At 32.5% G+C, this 20,209-nt stretch overlaps 1 protein-coding gene across 12 annotated transcripts in view; it reads right to left on the bottom strand.

Moving 5' to 3' along the window:
* Positions 1 to 294: 294 nt before the first annotated feature.
* Positions 295 to 20,209, bottom strand: part of LOC127699199 (ankyrin repeat domain-containing protein 26-like) — a 111,778-nt gene continuing 91,863 nt past the window's right edge. For 3 of the 12 annotated variants that reach the window (XM_052203025.1, XM_052203055.1, XM_052203458.1), the window contains 7 exons: positions 18,911 to 18,980; positions 16,504 to 16,602; positions 15,899 to 16,069; positions 13,956 to 14,159; positions 13,564 to 13,742; positions 3,359 to 3,522; positions 295 to 2,576 (listed from right to left, as the gene is read on the bottom strand). In XM_052203025.1, the coding sequence (XP_052058985.1) occupies positions 2,458 to 2,576; positions 3,359 to 3,522; positions 13,564 to 13,742; positions 13,956 to 14,159; positions 15,899 to 16,069; positions 16,504 to 16,602; positions 18,911 to 18,980 (1,006 nt within the window). In that variant the 3' untranslated portion in view covers positions 295 to 2,457. Of the gene's footprint in view, positions 2,577 to 3,358; positions 3,526 to 13,563; positions 13,743 to 13,955; positions 14,163 to 15,898; positions 16,070 to 16,503; positions 16,603 to 18,252; positions 18,265 to 18,910; positions 18,981 to 20,209 lie in introns of all 12 variants that reach the window. The other 9 variants (XM_052203034.1, XM_052203045.1, XM_052203063.1 and 6 more) reach the window with 8 other exon arrangements.

The raw sequence follows: 20,209 nt of genomic DNA, 5'->3' as shown, positions 1-20,209 counted from the left end.
CCCTCTTTTGTGTTTTGAGCAAAAACTAAAGAAGAAAATGGACACTAATCAGACTAAATGATCAGCAATACAAGATCAACAAAACAGATTTTTGTCATGAATTCTGTTCTTGTCTACAATGTTGGAGAGTTTCCTTTGTTGAATTTGCACATAGACCTAAGGTGAGCGACACAGGCTCTTTAGAGCCTCTAGTTTATATATTAACATGAATTTGTGTAGTGACAACAGTAAACCAGGAACCAGGGCAATTTTAATTTCAGATGACCATGGTAACAATGCATATTGATAAAGACATCTGTTTGATATATTTTATTAAAATAACTGTTTTGATGTATAAAGTTTTACAAAATGAGTAACAAATAAAATGTGTATAAAAAATGAAAACAATAAATTGTGACTTGATATAAATATAATAATTGTCAAATAATATTTGATATGATAATATTGCAGTTAAACTGGCTTTGGATATACCGAGTACAATACTATACTTTAACTATGTTCAATATATTATAAAATTCTCATGAATTAAAACGTTATTCCATGTAAACTATGTTGTTGAATGGATCTGAATGAGTGAAATATTCTTTCATAGAAATGACAGCGAAAACAGAAAGAATATTTCATGATCATCTGGTTTGTATGGAACTGACACAAAACAATTTTGACTCATGAGGGGTCTGGCAATGACCAAGACATGTAACACTAAACAAAACAGTGGACGGATACAATGTCATGCACAAATTTTATCACACATGTGGACGGATACAAGTACAAATTTTAATCACTTTTGTGGATGGATACATGTCATGTATCATTTTCTCAATTTACAGAAAATCATTTTATATTTGTTTTAAATATTAAGATTGTCAACAAAATCACATTCCTACTTTCACTTTACTTTTTCATGGACCTCAGGGGTAAACTATTCATAATTATAAATAAATGTCTAACTTACATTTACATATAATTATGCTACCTATGCTAATTAATTTTGACGAAAACATCAAGGTATTATGGTTGTTGAGTCGTAAATTGCACCAACATTACCCTTGATCACATTAATATCATTGATATACATGTACCGAACAAATAATTAAACTAAATACTTCAATTCAAAGCATGTCTTTTTTATAATTCTAAGCTTGAATCACCTTAATATCAAATAGATTTGTCTTCTGCATGATCCATTTTTAATTCAATATGTAATACACTAATTAAAAAATATCACTCAGTTAAAAAATCATTCTGGTCTAAAGATTCAACTGCAACAACAGACCAACAACAAAAATAACAACTAAGTAAAATCAATTTTAACAACAGCAGAAGTAACCCACTCATACTATACACATTTTGTGACTGACTGAATCACACATCACTCTCAGAAATGAAATCCTTGACAATACTGGGATTACTGGATGCAGCAAGAAATACAACACTTCATGCACACTTTCCAACATTTGAACCACAAAAATTTATTCTAAAAAGGGTGACTAAAGTCATAGCTTTTGGAAGAAGGCATTTATATTGATGTTAAAATTTACAGAATACAAAGAAAATATTGTTTTGATGAATGAATAATATCTTGACACTCTAAATAAATCCAGTAGCTCAAACAGGAAACTACTATTGAATTTTTTATTTCCTGGATTTTTTCGAAAGCAGTGGCAAATATGCACCACACTTTACACTCAATAAATGAATATTCATGATTTAACCAATGCAAAACAGAAACAGTTGTGTTGCACAAAAAATCTTTGGTTTCTTTTTATCTTTTTTTTTAAATTACTGCAGAAATAAATCGCCAAAACTGTGCAAAAGGGAGATAAATGTTTATCTATAGGTGATCTATTACAAATATCTACATGTATATAAAGAAACACACTGATTCTGAGTACAAACAATTACTGGAAGGATATTCTTGTGATTCTTTTTAAGATTAAATATTATCTTAATCCCACAAATATAAGCACTTAAAAATATAGTTCTTATAAATCATAAAAAAATCAACATCCCTTCAACTTGGAACAAAATGATTAAAACATTTAAATCATTAAATAAATATGGAAGTCATTGTGCATATTGATTTCAGTATAATCATTCTACATATGATTATTGCAATTTGCATAATCTTGTTATAAAAATGTGACGATTAAACAATGATAAAACTCCTTCCAAGTTTTAGTAGGATATGCAGATTACGTAAAAACAAATAACATGAAAAGTAAACTGCATCATCAACTGATCTTTGACTAAATCAAAACTAAATGTTTGGCAGCATTCTTGTAAAATTTTGAAAACTAAAATCTGTGACGACTAAAAATTCCCTTAACAATTACTACTTTCTGTGTAATCATACACAGATTTTTCAGTATTAATCTTTAACAGAGTATCATAATAATATCATTGGCTGGACGGTCAATAGAACACATGTTATAAAGTTTCTACCCTATGGCACTGCTATACACAGTATTTACGTTTTAACAGTTCTAAGTATTCTGCACTAGATTTGGCAAACGAAGAGTTCATGATACTGTCGTCATGAGTTCGTATCGCAGGCTGTATGTTGTCATGGGGGGCTACAAAAGAAATAAGAAAATATATAGCTACTTGTATTATACAGATTGATTTTCTATCATGTTCCACTAAACTATCAACTTTTCTTAAACAAAAATAAGACTTGAAAATTAGGAAAAAATTAATTCATAAATTATTTTTTTTTAGATTTTGACAAGAGTTACATTAAGGATGTTCACTACTCTGTTTCAAAATAACAAGCTTTTTAACAGACTGTTATTAATTGATATTATATAAATAAAGGAACTAAAAAGGCAGAAAAAAATGAAGGGTCAGTGTGCTTGTTTTTGAGATATAACCCATTGAAAATTTGGCGGGAAATGATTCTCTCTAGATTTTTCATATATTTTACATTGGCACCTTTTTTCTTTCAAAAACATTGAAAAAATAACAAGAGTTTTATAAGATTTTCAGATATGGCTTTTAAAACTATATGTTATAAAACTATGAAAAGAAAAGTAGGGGTTAGCGGGCAAAATTTATAAAGGCACTACATGGATAAAACAAGAGGATTCCAAATATCTGGCAAAAAATTCAAAAACAAGAGGAGCGAACATCCTTAAATAGAAATAGGACCAGAGTTTGATTTGAGCCAAATGACATTAAATTTGATAACCCCTGTCACAAAGGGTTTCTTTTTTTTTTCTTTGGTGAATTGTTCTATCAATTTAAATACATAGCCAAGATTGAGAAATTGTGTGCATTTATTTTTCAAAAGAACAGAGCCTACTTTTGAAAAAAGAGAACCATTCTAATCATTTCCTATCAACAAAGAAGACCTTACCTGCTTCTAAATGTTTGGCTATGCTACGATCTAACTCCACCCTCAGTCTATTACTGAGAATGTCGTCTCCATTCATACTCAGTCTGCTATAGTCCAATGCATTACCATTAACTGGTGAGGAAAATGATAAATTGTTTTGAATTCTTCCTCTCTGTCTTTCGGCACTGCTAGAAAAAATATCAATGCAACAATAAATCATTTGGATTCTCAATCTGTCTTCAAGGATGATTGCTTTATTTTCACATTTTCAACTTTTCCTTAATACTTTGAAACCTCTCTGACTTTTTTCTAAGCAATGCATTAAGAAATATTGCCTAGCAAGCCTTATTTGTGATTTTTTTTCAAAAGCATATACTTAAAAAAAATACCTATACAAAATATTTTCAAATTATTATTACATTTTTCATAAAGTTTAATATTTTTTTTCCTCACATACATTTCAAATAAAAATTCCAGACAAATATCCCACCTTCCTAAAAAAAATACATCTAATTATTCAAATGCTTGTATCTCCAAAACAAGCACACAACACTATCTATATTGACCCAAAATTTTGATGCCAATTAATGAAAATGTTGTCGATCTGAATTTTACAGTAAATAATGTAATAAACATATACATTCTCTAACCCTTGACCAATTCTTAGCTGATTTATATTTCCTGAATGGTTGATTATTTATTTTATAACAAAGTTTGGTTCACTTGATCTTAAATATTCATTGGTTAACATATCGATTGTTAAGTTTGATGAACACTTAAATCCATGATGATTTGAACTATAAATTTATGATATTTGAAATATGTAGAAAAATTTCAATAACTCTAGTTCTAATTGTTTATAATGTTAATTTTAAGTTTAATAATACAAGTGTCCAGTCTGGTTAAGTAAAATATAATGGTATAGATAATAATAGTACTGTGGATTCATTATTTTTGTTGGATACTAATTTTCGTTGATTTAATGGGTAAAGGTGATTCACGAATTTAAATGTTCAACCAAGTACAAACTTTCAATAGGCTTGTAAGCAGACTTAGGAAAAACAACGAAATCAAGTATCCACGAAAATACAAATTTTTCTCTATCCACGAAAATAAATGAATCCACAGTATTTCATTGCTCATTATTACAATAGCTATATCTGTAGATCCACTTATCATCTGAAAACTGAAAATGAGCATTAACATTGTAAAGCTACACATAGATGAATGCTAAGGTATTGCAATAGTCCTCTCTACTGTAGAAAGCTAATGAAAAATGTGTGAAAAGATAGCTATCGACTATGTGACTAATACTTGTGTATATGTTGACCTCTATGAAAATGCTATGTATATCAGATAAAATGTCTACATACAATATAAAAATTATACAGGTGAAATCAAATCTTGTTTCATGTCTAGCAATTAAAAATCAACAACTAATTCCATACACACAATAAGAAAAACAAACTAGTAGTTATTAAATAAAAGACTGAAAGAATTGAATGGAAAATATTTTAAATAGAAATCAATGAAAATGCTGTCAAGGATAATGGATATGGGCAATAATTTGGTATTCGGCCTTTGGTTTCTTTTTGTATCTTTTTTTTTAAGTTCCAAAACTTTAACTTTTATTCTGTGGATTGTGTTGGTGTGAGAATAGTACTAATGGAACAAGTGGGTTTTTCGAGCAAAAATTAATCCATTGTGATTCACCGTTTTCGTGACAGGAAACCAAACAGGAAACAAAACTTTATTTTCTTTATTTTGCACAATTTATTTCAAAAGACATAAATGAACACAATTACTAGTGTTACTTGCTTCATGTTATTATTTAAAATCTATTTTCAATGTTAAATTAAGGTTTTTTTTAAATGCGACAGGAAACCATAAGAAACCAAAAGCATTTTTTTTAGTTTTATTTTATTGGAAAATCAGCTTAAAATAATCTGAACAGTAAACTTTTTCTTGTTAATGTTACTTATAACTTTGGTTTTTAAATTTAGGACTGTTTTTGATAATTTTTTTCCAATAGACAATAAAAACTATGAGAATATAGAAACAAGGGTGTCACTAAAATAAATTATTTTTTGGGCGCCAACTGATTTTGACTACCAATGTATTTTCTCTTGCTTTTTGTTATAATTCTTATACACTTTTATATGTAGCACATGTGCCTACTAACCCTTAGAAACCCAATGCAGTGTGCTAGCTAGCTCTGTAACACAATTGCATGGTTTACACTTTGTGCTTATGCGTCACTAACCAGAAAATTCAAGCACTGTATAAACTGGGAGATCTAGCTAGTGCTACTTATCTTATATAATGTACTTTTCTATAAAGGGCTGTTCCAGAACTGAATGTATGGGGGTGTTGGGAGGCACTTTCTCAGCTCTAACTTTTGATTCAATTGGAAAGATGCAGGACATTTTAAATTTCTAAATTTTATTGAACACAAAACAAAAAGCGTGATCCAACAAACATATCAATGTTTGGAACATCCAATATGTTAGTGATAAAAATAAAATTGAGAATGGAAATGGGGAATATGTCAAAGAGACAACAACCCGACCAAAGAGCAGACAACAGCCGAAGTCCACCAATGCGTCTTCAATGCAGATGCAGCGAGAAAATCCCGCACCCGGAGGTGGTCCTCAGCTGGCCCCTAAATAAAATTGTGTACTAGTTCAGTGAAAATGGATGTCACACTAAACTCCAAAGCATATAAATGAACTAAAATTAAAAAACATACAAGACTAACAAAAGCCAGAGGCCCCTGACTTGGGACAGGCGCAAAAATGCAGCGGGGTTAAACATGTTTTGTGAGATCTCAACCCTCCCCCTATACCTCAAGTCAACGTAGAAGAAAGAAACACATAGCAATACGCACAGTAAAACTCAGTTTAAAAGAAGTCCAAGGCCGATGTAAGAATAGGTAACAAAAGAAACTAAGCAAAATGACAATGATACATCAATGAACATAGGACTACTAGCAGTTACTGACATGCTAGCTCCAAAATTACTAGTGTAAAACCATTCAAACGGAAAAACCAACGGTCTAATCTATATAAAAACGAGAAACGAGAAACACGTATGAACTACTAGGTCTTCATCATATGAAAATCAAGTACAATCCCTCCTGTTAGGGGTTTAGTATCATACCATCATACCATCATAAAATATATGAGAAGAACATAACCTGTATCATGCCAACAACTGGTTTTAGAATAAATGTGTTTATTTCCGATGCAAAGACCCTATGATTGAATCAATATTAATACCAAAATATGCCATCCTTAATGATTTTGATGTCCATTTTATCCACAGTATAAGTAGTATCTTGTAACTTCCACCCTGTCCCTTGCTTTTTGTAAAATTGCATGTTTTTATATAGATTAGACTGTTGGTTTTCCCGTTTGAATGGTTTAACACTAGTAATTTTTGGGGCCCTTTATAGCTTGCTGTTTGGTGTGAGCCAAGGCTCAGTGTTGAAGACCGTACTTTGACCTATATTGGTTTGCTTTAATAAATTTTGACTTGGATGGAGAGTTGTCTCATTGGCACTCATACCACATCTTCTTATATCCAATAAAAGTTTGAATTGTTTTACATTTGTGATTTCAGGACCTTTTATAGCTGACTGTGTGGTATGGGCTTTGCTCATTGTTAAAGGCCGTACCTATAGCTCAGCTGTAAATTTCTGTGTCATTTGGTCTCTTGTGGAGAGTTGTCTAATTGGCAATCATACCACATCTTCTTTTTTATATAGACAAGATTCCATATACAAAACATTATTTTGCGGGTGTATAGAAATTCAATGAAATCTTATAATTGTTCACACCCATTCATTACAACTGCTGGAAAATTACAATTAAGTATCATGGATTACAGAAATATAACCAAAAACCTGATATTCCAAAAAGAATAGCCCGGTTTATTTCACTCAATTTCTTTCCAAAATTTGTGACCACAAATATATAAATCTGATTAAAAAAAATTCTGGTAAGTTGTTATTGGGCTCGTTTCTCTAAAGGTCACAAGTTTGATTGTAACTTCTTATCATTCAATACAAATTATGACCGATCTTCAAAGTCACAAGTCCTGTCATTAAACAGAACCCTATAGTTCCTTTCAGCAAGGGCAACTGTAACTAGAGGCTCTCAAGAGCCTGTGTCGCTCACCTGATTCTACTTTGGTTTTGGAAATCATGTAAAAATAGATTAAAATCATAACAGATACCCTAATAATGAGTGAGGCCAAATTTGGTTTAATATTGGTCCTGTAATTTAATAAAAAATCCTGGTGGCCATCTTGAACAGTAAATCGGCAACAAAGTAGCAACACTTAATCAGCACCTCATAAGAAACATTTATGCCATGTTTTGGTTTCATTCCATTCAGTGCACCTCTAGAAGAAGCATTTGTATGTATTTCCCATAGGGTCTTATGTTAAAGGAAGTCCCCCCATTGGCGGCCATCATGGATGAAGGATCAGCTTCAAAGTAACAAGACTTGGTCAGCACCTCAAAAGGAACATGCATGCCATGTTTGGTTTCATTCCATTCAGTGGTTCTTTAAAAGAAGACATTTGTATGTATTTCCCATAGGGTCCTATGTTAAACTAAGTCCACCGCTGGCGTCCATCTTGGATTATGGATCGGCTTCAAAGTAACAACACTCGGTCAGCACCTCATAAGAAACATTCATGCCATGTTTGGTTTCATTCCATTCAGTGGTTCTCTAAAAGAAGACATTTGTATGTATTTCCCATAGGGTCCTATGTTAAACTAAGTCCACCGCTGGCGGCCATCTTGGATGATGGATCCGCTACAAAGTAACAACACTTGGTCAGCACCTCATAAGGAACATTCATGCCATGTTTGGTTTCATTCCATTCAGTGGTTCTCTAAAAGAAGACATTTGTATGTATTTCCCATAGGGTCCTATGTTAAACTAAGTCCACCGCTGGCGGCCATCTTGGATGATGGATCCGCTACAAAGTAACAACACTTGGTCAGCACCTCATAAGGAACATTCATACCATGTTTGGTTTCATTCCATTCAGTGGTTCTCTAAAAGAAGACATTTGTATGTATTTCCCATAGGGTCCTATGTTAAACTAAGTCCACCGCTGGCGTCCATCTTGGATTATGGATCGGCTTCAAAGTAACAACACTCGGTCAGCACCTCATAAGAAACATTCATGCCATGTTTGGTTTCATTCCATTCAGTGGTTCTCTAAAAGAAGACATTTGTATGTATTTCCCATAGGGTCCTATGTTAAACCAAGTCCACCGCTGGCGGCCATCTTGGATGATGGATCCGCTACAAAGTAACAACACTTGGTCAGCACCTCATAAGGAACATTCATGCTATGTTTGGTTTCATTGCATTCAGTGGTTCTCTAAAAGAAGACATTTGTATGTATTTCCCATAGGGTCCTATGTTAAACTAAGTCCACCGCTGGCGGCCATCTTGGATGATGGATCGGCTACAAAGTAACAACACTTGGTCAGCACCTCATAAGGAACATTCATGCCATGTTTGGTTTCATTCCATTCAGTGGTTCTCTAGAAGAAGTTCAAAATGTAAAAAGTTTACGCCGACGACGGACGACGGACGACGGACGCCAAGTGATGAGAAAAACTCACTTGGCCCTTCGGGCCAGGTGAGCTAAAAAGCTTATTTTAAATGTCAACATTAAAGTGACATGTTATTTCATGCAATGTTTTATCATGGCAAATTTGATATAGGTGAACATATTTTCAAAGCAAAATGTTACTTTTAAGTTGAAAAGAAAACTGTTTTGATATATTGGCCATGCAGGCAGTGAACCGGCACTACTTACCTGAAGGGAAATAACACTTTTGAAAAGCTATGAAATTGTAACGCATGCAACTGAACTGGATACAACATTGGCGGTTTCCATGTATTGATTTACTACTGGCATACTTATGCATTTAGATTTGCATCTCTGGTTAAAATCTGTCTTAAATGTAATAGTATTACTATAAAACTCCTAAATATGTGTTTGTTTTGAAAAAAAATAGTGCAATTTATTCAGAAATTTCCACGTTTTCTTAAATGATACAGGATACCATAATCATTGTATCTTGATGTTTTAGCCAAAAAAATGTAATTATTGGTTTTGAAATTCCAGTTTTATACAATTAATTCCAATGTCAAATTCCTATTAATCCAGTAAAGTAAAAAAAACTTTTAACTTGGAACTAAAATCTTATAGTAGGCATCATGTGATATTTGTGACCTGTACACCATCTACATGGTTTCCACATGTTAGCCTTCTTTAGTGGGCTAAAATCGATAAAGTACTTCCTTTTAAGTCATGCATGGTAAAAGTTTACTTCTCCTTTGACAATATTATTGCATTTTTGAAAAGTATTTGCTGAATATTATTTAAATTAAAAAAAAAATAAATTGTGACAAAGATACCAACTCTCTACATTCCAAGTGTAACGGTATATCAACATGTATTTTTTAAAAAATTATCTTCATTTACCTAAAATATCAAGTACAATTTACTGCTAAAGCAAAATCAATTCAACGAGCAGCGGCAGAATGATAAGAGACGTAATGTTGAATGAATTCTCCAAGGAATCTTTTCATCGTTATCCGGAAACAAAGGGTGTTGTAACGTCCCTCGAATAAGAAATCGATTTTGTCAAGTCATTGGGCATTTATTTTAACTCAAGATAGTATGTAACATTATGCACGTAGGAAAAATAATAGACCCCCGTCGCGATCTCTTTGAAAATTGTATTTTCCTTTTTTAAACAATATGAAAACAGTCTACAGAATGTGCTTGCTACTATCCCGTTGGAAACAAAAACGATGTTTAGACCTAATATTTTATATACCCGGCCGTAAGCGCTTAATCACATGTTCGCCACATGTTTCACGTATGACCAGAAATGATTTGGACTGAACGACAAAAACAATTTTAATAAATAAAAAGTAAATAACTGGACTTCTGTTTTGTGTGAAATGTAACGCATAACGATAACGTCATTTTCTAACTTAATTATTACGAAGAACAAAACTAGAATGTAAATAATCACTGATTTACCTGTTTGAACATCTCGCGAGAGTTCATATTTGCATATTGTTATGAAGAATTCATTTACAATAAAGCAGACTACACCATCTAAAATTTGCGTTACGAAATCGGAAACCAAAGTAATGCTACTTTTCTTACACCTGCTACAAAAATAGTTATAGTTCTCGGCAATTTCTTCTGACTATTCTTTTTGATCGATGTTCTTTATTATTTGAAAGCAAAAGTTACGATTTTGCAGGCGACGATTATCTTTCAATCGGGCAGCGTTACGCACTTCGGAAGCGAAAATAACGCTAAGAAATGACATACAAAAGTGGCCAAATAATCTTAAATATTTGTTTATTTCAAGTTCTCTCTAGGGGAGATTAGAAAGCACCTATATTTTAATAGAAATAATAGCATTTGATGGTGGAGCAACAACTTCTCTCAACAAAATACAATATTTTATCACTTTTCTATCCTTATCGGAAACGGTCCCAATACCAAATTATTGCCCATATATGAAAGACCATAAAGCTTCTGTTCTTCGAGATATGGATTATGCAGCTCTTCTAGCTTCTTAAATATTAAGCTTTACACAAATAGTTTAGGCCACCACCAGAAAAACATTATTGTCCCTCTGGACAATTATCAAATTTTCAAAACAAAAGTGTAAATCTGTATCTGTCACACATTTTGTCAAAAAAAAATTTGTTTATTCAATTCCCATGAAAGAAATTTTATAAAGAAACAAGATTTGATAAATTACATTATTACACAAGAAAATGGTCCGAAATGGATATTTATTACAAGATATAGAAATGCTAATATATTGCTATAAAGCTATAGGTGTCAGACAACCATGTCAAAATCCTTCTTCATTCAACAAAATTTATCAAATTTCACAGCTCTCTTAACATTTAACCTTCATTTTAACTTCATGAAAACCATGCATATTCTGAATTATACATGTGTCAACTTTCTACATGCCAATTTTCAACCATTGTTTAAAGTTTTGTAGTGACACAAGATGTTCTGAAAGTCCCCTACTACTAACTAGAGGCTCTAAAGAGCCTGTGTCGCTCACCTTGGTCTATGTGAATATTAAATAAAGGACGCAGATGGATTCATGACAAAATTGTGTTTTGGTGATGGTGATGTGTTTGTACATCTTAATTTACTGAACATTTTTCCTGCTTACAATTATCTCTATCTATAATTAACTTGGCCCAGTAGTTTCAGAGGAGAAGATTTTTGTAAAAGATTACTAAGATTTACGAAAAAATGGTTAAAAATTGACTATAAAGGGCAATAACTCCTAAAGGGGTCAACTGACAATTTCGGTCATGTTGACTTATTTGTAGATCTTACTTTGCCGACATTTATTGTTTTTTACAGTTTATCTCTATCTATAATAATATTCAAGATAATAACCAAAAACAGCAAAATTACCTTAAAATTACCAATTCAAAGGCAGCAACCCAACAACGGGTTGTCCGATTCATCTGAAAATTTCAGGGCAGATAGATCTTGACCTGATAAACAATTTTACTTCATGTCAGATTTGCTTTAAATGCTTTGGTTTTTGAGTTAAAAGCCAAAAACTGAATTTTACCCTTATGTTCTATTTTTAGCCGTGGCGGCCATCTTGGTTGGTTGACCAGGTCACGCCACACATTTTTAAAACTAGATAACCAAATGATGATTGTGGCCAAGTTTGGTTTAATTTGGCCACGTAGTTTCAGAGGAGAAGATTTTTGTAAAAGATTACTAAGATTTACGAAAAATTGTTAAAAATTGACTATAAAGGGCAATAACTCCTAAAGGGGTCAACTGACCATTTCAGTCATGTTGACTTATTTGTAGATCTTACTTTGCTGAACATTATTGCTGTTTACAGTTTATCTCTATCTATAATAATATTCAAGATAATAACCAAAAACAGCAAAATTTCCTTAAAATTACCAATTCAGGGGCAGCAACCCAACAACAGGTTGTTCGATTCATCTGAAAATTTCAGGGCAGATAGATCTTGACCTGATAAACAATTTTACTTCATGTCAGATTTGCTCTAAATGCTTTGGTTTTTGAGTTATAAGCCAAAAACTGCATTTTACCCCTATGTTTTATTTTTAGCTGTGGCCGCCATCTTGGTTGGTTGGCCGGGTCACGCCACACATTTTTTAAACTAGATACCCCAATGATGATTGTGGCCAAGTTTGGTTTAGTTTGGCCCAGTTGTTTCAGAGGAGAAGATTTTTGTAAAAGATAACTAAGATTTACGAAAAATGGTTAAAAATTGACTATAAAGGGCAATAACTCCTAAAGGGGTCAACTGACCATTTCAGTCATGTTGACTTATTTGTTAATCTTACTTTGCTGAACATAATTGCTGTTTACAGTTTATCTCTATCTATAATAATATTCAAGATAATAACCAAAATCAGCAAAATTTCCTTAAAATTACCAATTCAGGGGCAGCAACCCAATAACGGGTTGTCCGATTCATCTGAAAATTTCAGGGCAGATAGATCTTGACCTGATGAACAATTTTACCCCGTGTCAGATTTGCTCTTAATGCTTTGGTTTTTGAGTTATAAGCTAAAAACTGCATTTTACCCCTATGTTCTATTTTTAGCCGTGGCGGCCATCTTGGTTGGTTGACCAGGTCACGCCACACATTTTTAAAACTAGATACCCCAATGATGATTGTGGCCAAGTTTGGTTAAATTTGGCCCAGTAGTTTCAGAGGAGAAGATTTTTGTAAAAGTTTACGGACGACGGACGACGGACGCAGGACGACGGACGACGGACGCAAAGTGATGAGAAAAGCTCACTTGACCTTTCAGGTCAGGTGAGCTAAAAATAGCATGTTATGTTACTGAAAATCTTCATTAGAATACTATTGAGCACATCTACCCTAAAATTGAGTTGGGAGTTCATGTACAAGTCAATCTGAGCTCAAAATGATCAAAATATATTTCCCACAGGAAAAGTTACATTTTTAACTTCATCAGCTAGTTTAAGTAAACAGCAATGTCAAAAGCACTATTTTTTGTTCTAAATTAGTGAGGATGAATTGGTGGTCTGACATCTTAAGTAACTTTTGGGAGACAGAAAGAGAAAAAAGCCACCAAGAGAAGCTAATTTAAGCTAGACCCAGTGGCACTTACACTAACTTTGATTTGTACCCATATGCCTTGTCTGTAGTCCGTACTAACTGTTCACTTAGTCTCATCCTCCACTGCATTTCACTATCATACAGGTCACGGAAACGTTTGGCTTCCATTTCCTTGCTATCCTTTTGTGCTTTGATCTGCTCATTTTGTATTTTTAGAGATGTGTTTTCATCCTGTAATTATAAATACCATCATCAAAGTTTGGAGGACCAAATTAGGTGGATTAGGTCTTTAATTTCAAGGAAACTATTATCAATTTCATTGATCAATTACAATATTTGTTTTTGCACATTACAAGTAATACTCTATCCCACTTTTTGCCTAAATAATGAGAATTCAGTCATCACTTTTTTTTTATCTAAACAAAACACAAACCATGTCCATACCTCAAGTTTTCTCCTGGCATCTTTGATTTTATATTCTGTTTCATCCCTGGAGTTATCAAGCCTTTCTCTAGCTCTGGCCTGTTGTTCCAGGTAATTATTAATCTCATCTAACTTCCTGTTTAATTGAAGCCTGTAGTGGGCCTCTAGTTCTTTTTCCTTTTGATTTAGCTCATCTTTGTTGACATAACTATTTTCTATCTTGGCCTGCTTTGATAAAGGAGAAAACAGATTTATAATGATTTAATGCTTAAAATACAGTACCAGTGCAACAAAATATTATGATTCCTCTCTTCCACAGAGTTACATATAAATTTCAAAATAAGTCTGCTTAATTGAAGCCCTCTGCTAATATAAACACTTTGAATCACTGAGAGAAATAGGCAAGACCAAAAGAAAGAATAACATAATTTACAAAAACCTATGAAATGACCATTATATGTCTTGAGTTAATTAATTTTTGGTGAAAAAAAAAGAAATATATTGTTTTCTTGTATATTACTGTGATTTGTGATAAAATAAAAGCTGATCCAGTGTTAAGACAAACAAATATTCTAATCATAGTACAACACAAGCGTCTTTGTTTTGAGAAAATGCTGCCATGTATGTAAACATGACGTCTGGATTTTCAATTAAATCTCACATGTTGCTGACAATACAGGAAGTATTTGAAACCTGCATGCATTTTAATGATAACCAAGAACCACAACATTAACATAAACAGTGTTCTGAAATGCATCCATTTTACAAGATTCATGCAGTTCTTACACAATATTTTAATGCAGGGAATTTAGATTCATTTAAGGGGGTTTCCATGACAAACAAAAATAAACTGTTAACACAGAGATATGTCTCGCCTATTTGTTATTTTGATAATGCAAAGGTTGAAATTAAAATAGCAATACTTTAACGTTATGCAAATATTCAAAGTCAATGAACCATGACTGAAGGTACAGGGCTAAACAATCTCCATGGAAATGAGATGTACCAATGCTAATACAACTGCAAACCAAATAACCATTGACTTTTCATAAGTCGTTACCTTTAAACAAACCTAAACATAAACATTCACTTGTAAACTATGTAAAAGTTTCAAAGTCAATGAACCATAATTAGGGGGTGGGTTTATATAATCTCCATGAAAATGAAAGTTGCAAATGCCAATACATTTGCATACCAAATATCATTGACTTAACATTAGTGGTTCATCTTAAACTGACCTAATCACAAACTAATACATGTAAACTAAGCAAAAGTTTCAAAGTCATTAGACCATGACTGAGGAGAAAGGACCAAATATTCTCCATAGAAATGAGATGTGCTAACGCTTATACAACTGCATACCAATTATCATTGACCTACCACTAACAGTTCCCCTTAAACTGACCTAATCACAAACTAATACATGAAAACTAAGCAAAAGTTTAAAATTCAATAGACCATGATTGAGGGGGCGGGGTCAAATAATCTCCATGGAAATGAGATATGCCAATGCTTATAAAACTGCATACCAAATATCATTGACCTACCACTAGTGGTTCCCCATAAACTGACCTAATCACAAACTAATACATGTATACTAAGCAAAGTTTCAAAGACAATAGACCTTAACTGAGGGGGCAGGGCCAAATAATCTCCATCGTATTGAGATGTGCCAATGCTAATACAACTGCATACCAAATATCATTGACCTACCACTAGTGGTTCACCATAAACTAGACCTAATCACAAACTAATACATTGTTGACGTCGCCGCTGCCGACGCTGGAAACAGCATACCTATTTCTCGCTTTTTGACTCCCTCAAGGCGAGACAAAAATTGTAAATGTCATGCAGACCTGACCTTCACCAAAAAATAAAATAAAATAAAAGGTTGAACGCATGCAATAATTCTCCAACTCTGTCATTCCTGTGAAGCATGCTCAGTGGTAACGATCCCATGATACCTTGTACATTTTGTAGTCCTCCTCCAATTTATATTTACTATTTTCCAGTTTGTCAACATTTTTCTCCAAATGTTTCAGAGAGGCAATTTTTGTCTGAAGGTGTACATTTTTGGAATGTAATTTTTCTTTTTCATCAGCTTCACTTTCCAGGGTTTGCTGTAAGCTGGCAATCTACACCACAACAAATATTTGGGGAGATGAGACACAATATTGGAAACAACAATATATGTATTTAACAACAAATGAGACACATGTTTCCCTCCTTTATAACAATACAGTATTATAATTAATGCCAGAAATATTAAATAAGTAATACCATCACATTCTTGGTGGGATCTCTAGCCATTACAACCATATATTATTTTACCAATGCCGATATTTTTTTTTCTTCTAGTAGTTAACAATTGAACTTATATTAGACATCAAAGATCAGTTTATTTGCAATATTTCAATATATTCATAAGTTTCTTTATCATCTTAATAGTTACACTGATAGTGATACAATCAATGCAATAACAGAAATACTGCCAAGCATATAATCTGAAAACACAAAATTTCCCAATCCTGTTGTCTATCATATGGGATACAACATTAAGTAATTCTACCTGTTGTCTAGCCTCGGAGAGAGTGCCTTCCATGGTTAATCTTTCCTTGTCAAATTCTGTGATGATGGTGTTCACACGTGAATCACTCGTGTCCAGAACCTGTGCAATGTTAGATTGATAACATGTTAAGACAGTTGTGCTATCCACACAAGAAACAGTGATGCAAAGGGAAGCAACTTCTATTACATATGTATTTGCACTTTGTTTAGTAAAGGGTACAGGTTATAGGTCAAACTCAAAAGAAAGAAAGTTAGTTAAAGATACATCTATTTCATGACCCTTGCATAAATATGCAAATGATTACTTTTTAATTTAAGAGTTTCATAGGTGTGTAATACATTTTAACTTCTTTCATGTCATTGTGTGTAGAATAGTACTTTATACTGCAACTGTGCTATTGTGTCATTTGTGATACAGTCACTGACCGTATATCACCTTGTTTGTAATGATGTTAATGCATTTCTGTATAGTTTAACTTATGACGTCAAAGAACACAAGTTTGCAGAATATTTACCTCTGTCACATCAAAATTATAAAATTGATGGTTTGTCTTGAATTATAAATTTTTATTTGAAAATACTGAGAATACTAAAATTATCAGCATAAAAAGTATAAAATTCATTTGTACTCCGCTAGAAACAGGTAAGAAATGTTCGGCCTCACATTCTACCAGTTTCTTAGTCTTGTACATATATACTTAAATTTGAAGACAAAGTATAGATATTCTATATATATAAATGTATATTACATCTGGTGTATCAGTACATATTTGCTTATACAAAGGTGACAGACTATATGAATCTAAAATTGGGAAATATACTAAAACTACTGTAAGGCAATGTCTTGTTTTAGTATAATCTGTATGTATTGTCTATATATGACACTTTGTATAAAAACTGCTATCAAAATTGTGGTTTCATTCATATTCAAAGATAAAAGTTTAATACATTATTGTAGAAACTTAAATGATCAACAACCAATCATGAATTTACTACACTGCAGAAATATTAAACAGAGTATTTGCAATTTCTTCCAAGAACCATACTTTTTTTTATTAAACAAATGTTGTGAGATATTATCAATAAAGTCACTGTAACTGCAAGATAAGATTTAAAACTACAAATCTGCTAGTAAATGGGATGACAGGAAATTCTTCAAAGTGACTGGGTATGAAAGTTGTCATGTAGATAATGTCAAATAAAGAAGGAATAATTAATAACCCCCTATACTTCAAGCTTTATGACAAGAGGTATGGATAGATTTTTATATTTCATTATTTCTTCTTGGGTGTCTATTTTTATTTTTTGTTTGTCTCACTGATGTTTACCCAAATCTTCTTTAATTTATAATTAAATGCAAAGAATTTAAAATCAATACCATAGAGACAGCATTATTTTATCAATCAATTAATGTTAAATAAATATGTTTCCTTACATGTGAAGCTCTATGACCAAATAAATTGATTTGATGACTAATTGAAGAGGATGAGGAACTTTGTTGGAAATTCTTGTGTTATGGTTTCATATTTCAAAACTTAAAAAAAAAAATTAGTTAATTTTGCTATATATCAATTTATACAAGGGTACTTTTTTGGAAACTATAACTTATTTTGAGAACATTCCTGTCAGCCCTGTTAAATCTGTGTGCAATATAAATAATCTCCAAGTGTAAATTATCACTACATCAGCTAAACTCTACAATAGTATCAGTTACTTTTAAAGCAGATAAAAGGTGCACTCTAATACCTACACTTTCTGGGTCCTACAATTTAAATATATTTTGTGATTTTTTTTCTCTTTGGTACACAATCATTGAGTTGTCTCATCACCTCATCACTGGCAGCAACTAAAATTGCAACAATTACAGATTTTCCTTGAAAAATCTATTTCCTGATAATGTTTTTACACAGAGGGTCCAATTTCTATGTGAATTATAAGTTTAACGCTTTTAAAGATACCAAAAAAATAAAAACATGTTTGAAAGAAACATTATCGGTTACTTTCTAGCACAAAACAGAGAACATGGCTTTCGTGCATAAATCTTTAATCAGTACTCCGAGTTCAAAATTTGTGCTAGCGACACCAAATCCTTATTTTGATTGGTTGATTTCTGAGTCTGAGAATTGTGCTTGAATTTTTTCTGACCACAAGGCCAGGTTCTTGTCTGTAATTCATCCAGTAGCATTCTATCCTGTTATGAAAAGCCAATGGACTATAAATTTTCATTTATAGGGAAAGGCTTTTCATATGGTGGCTATAAATAATAGATATAAAACACATCATAGCGCAAAGCAACTGAGGTACACAGATCACCACAAGTAAGGATAAAACACCGTAGCCAACATATTACTGCTCCATAGTGCATCTAACATTCACCTCATTCATATTATGTATATCTGTATACTTACTTTCAGTTTCCTCTTTGCCATCTTCAAGTAACCTTTCATAGTAGCCAATTCTTTCTGTAGTTCTACATTCCTACAATGTAATGACAAATAAAATGCTCCGCAGGGCGCAGCTTGATACGACCGCAGAGGTCGAACCCTGAACAGTTGGGGCAAGTATGGACACAACATTCAAGCTTGATACAGCTCTGAATTTGGATTGTGATTAAATATTTTACACAGCATAGGTTTCTGACACAGAATGAATGTGGTCTAAGAACTTAAAAATTTTAAATTGGACATTCACCTATTATGGTCCAATATCCAAAATCTAAATACATGGTTAGATTCAGCATATCAAAGAACCCCAAGAATTCAATTTTTGATGAAATCAAACAAAGTTTAATTTTGGACCCCGATTTGGACCAACTTGAAAACTGGGCCCATAATCAAAAATCTAAATACATGTTTAGATTCAGCATATCAAAGAACCCTAAAAATTCAATTTTTGTTAAAATCAAACTAAGTTTAATTTTGGACCCTTTGGACCTTAATGTAGACCAATTTGAAAACGGAACCAAAAATTAAGAATCTAAATACACGGTTAGATTCGGCATATTAAAGAACCCCAATAATTCAATTTTTGATGAAATCAAACAAAGTTTAATTTTGGACCCTTTTGACATTAATGTGGACAAAGTTGATAACGGGGCCCAAAAATCAAAAATCTAAATACATGGTTAGATTCAGCATATCAAAGAACCCCATATATTCAATTTTTGTTGAAATCAAACAAAGTTTAATTTTGGACCCCGATTTGGACCAACTTGAAAACTGGGCCCATAATCAAAAATCTAAATACATGTTTAGATTCAGCATATCAAAGAACCCTAAAAATTCAATTTTTGTTAAAATCAAACTAAGTTTAATTTTGGACCCTTTGGACCTTAATGTAGACCAATTTGAAAACGGAACCAAAATCCAAAAACTTAATACACGGTTAGATTCAGCATATTAAAGAACCCCAAGAATTCAAGAATAAAAAACCCCATTGAAATTGGTCAAGAAATAAGCAATTTATACGAAGTATCTTCTTTTGCACAATACTGTGCAATTGAATATTTCTTGCTATTGCGCAATACTGTACAATTGACAATTTCTTGCTATTGCGCAATATTGTGCTATTGGATATTTCTTGCTATTGCGCAATACTGTGCAATTGAAGATTTCTTGCTATTGCGCAATACTGTGCAATTGAAGATTTCTTGCTATTGTGCAATACTGTGCAATTGAAAATTTCTTGCTATTGCACAATACTTATTA

The sequence above is a fragment of the Mytilus californianus genome, unplaced genomic scaffold, assembly GCF_021869535.1.
Source record: "Mytilus californianus isolate M0D057914Y unplaced genomic scaffold, xbMytCali1.0.p SCAF_1, whole genome shotgun sequence".
Taxonomy (NCBI): Eukaryota; Metazoa; Mollusca; class Bivalvia; order Mytilida; family Mytilidae; genus Mytilus; species Mytilus californianus.
This window is presented reverse-complemented; position numbering and strand designations above follow the sequence as displayed.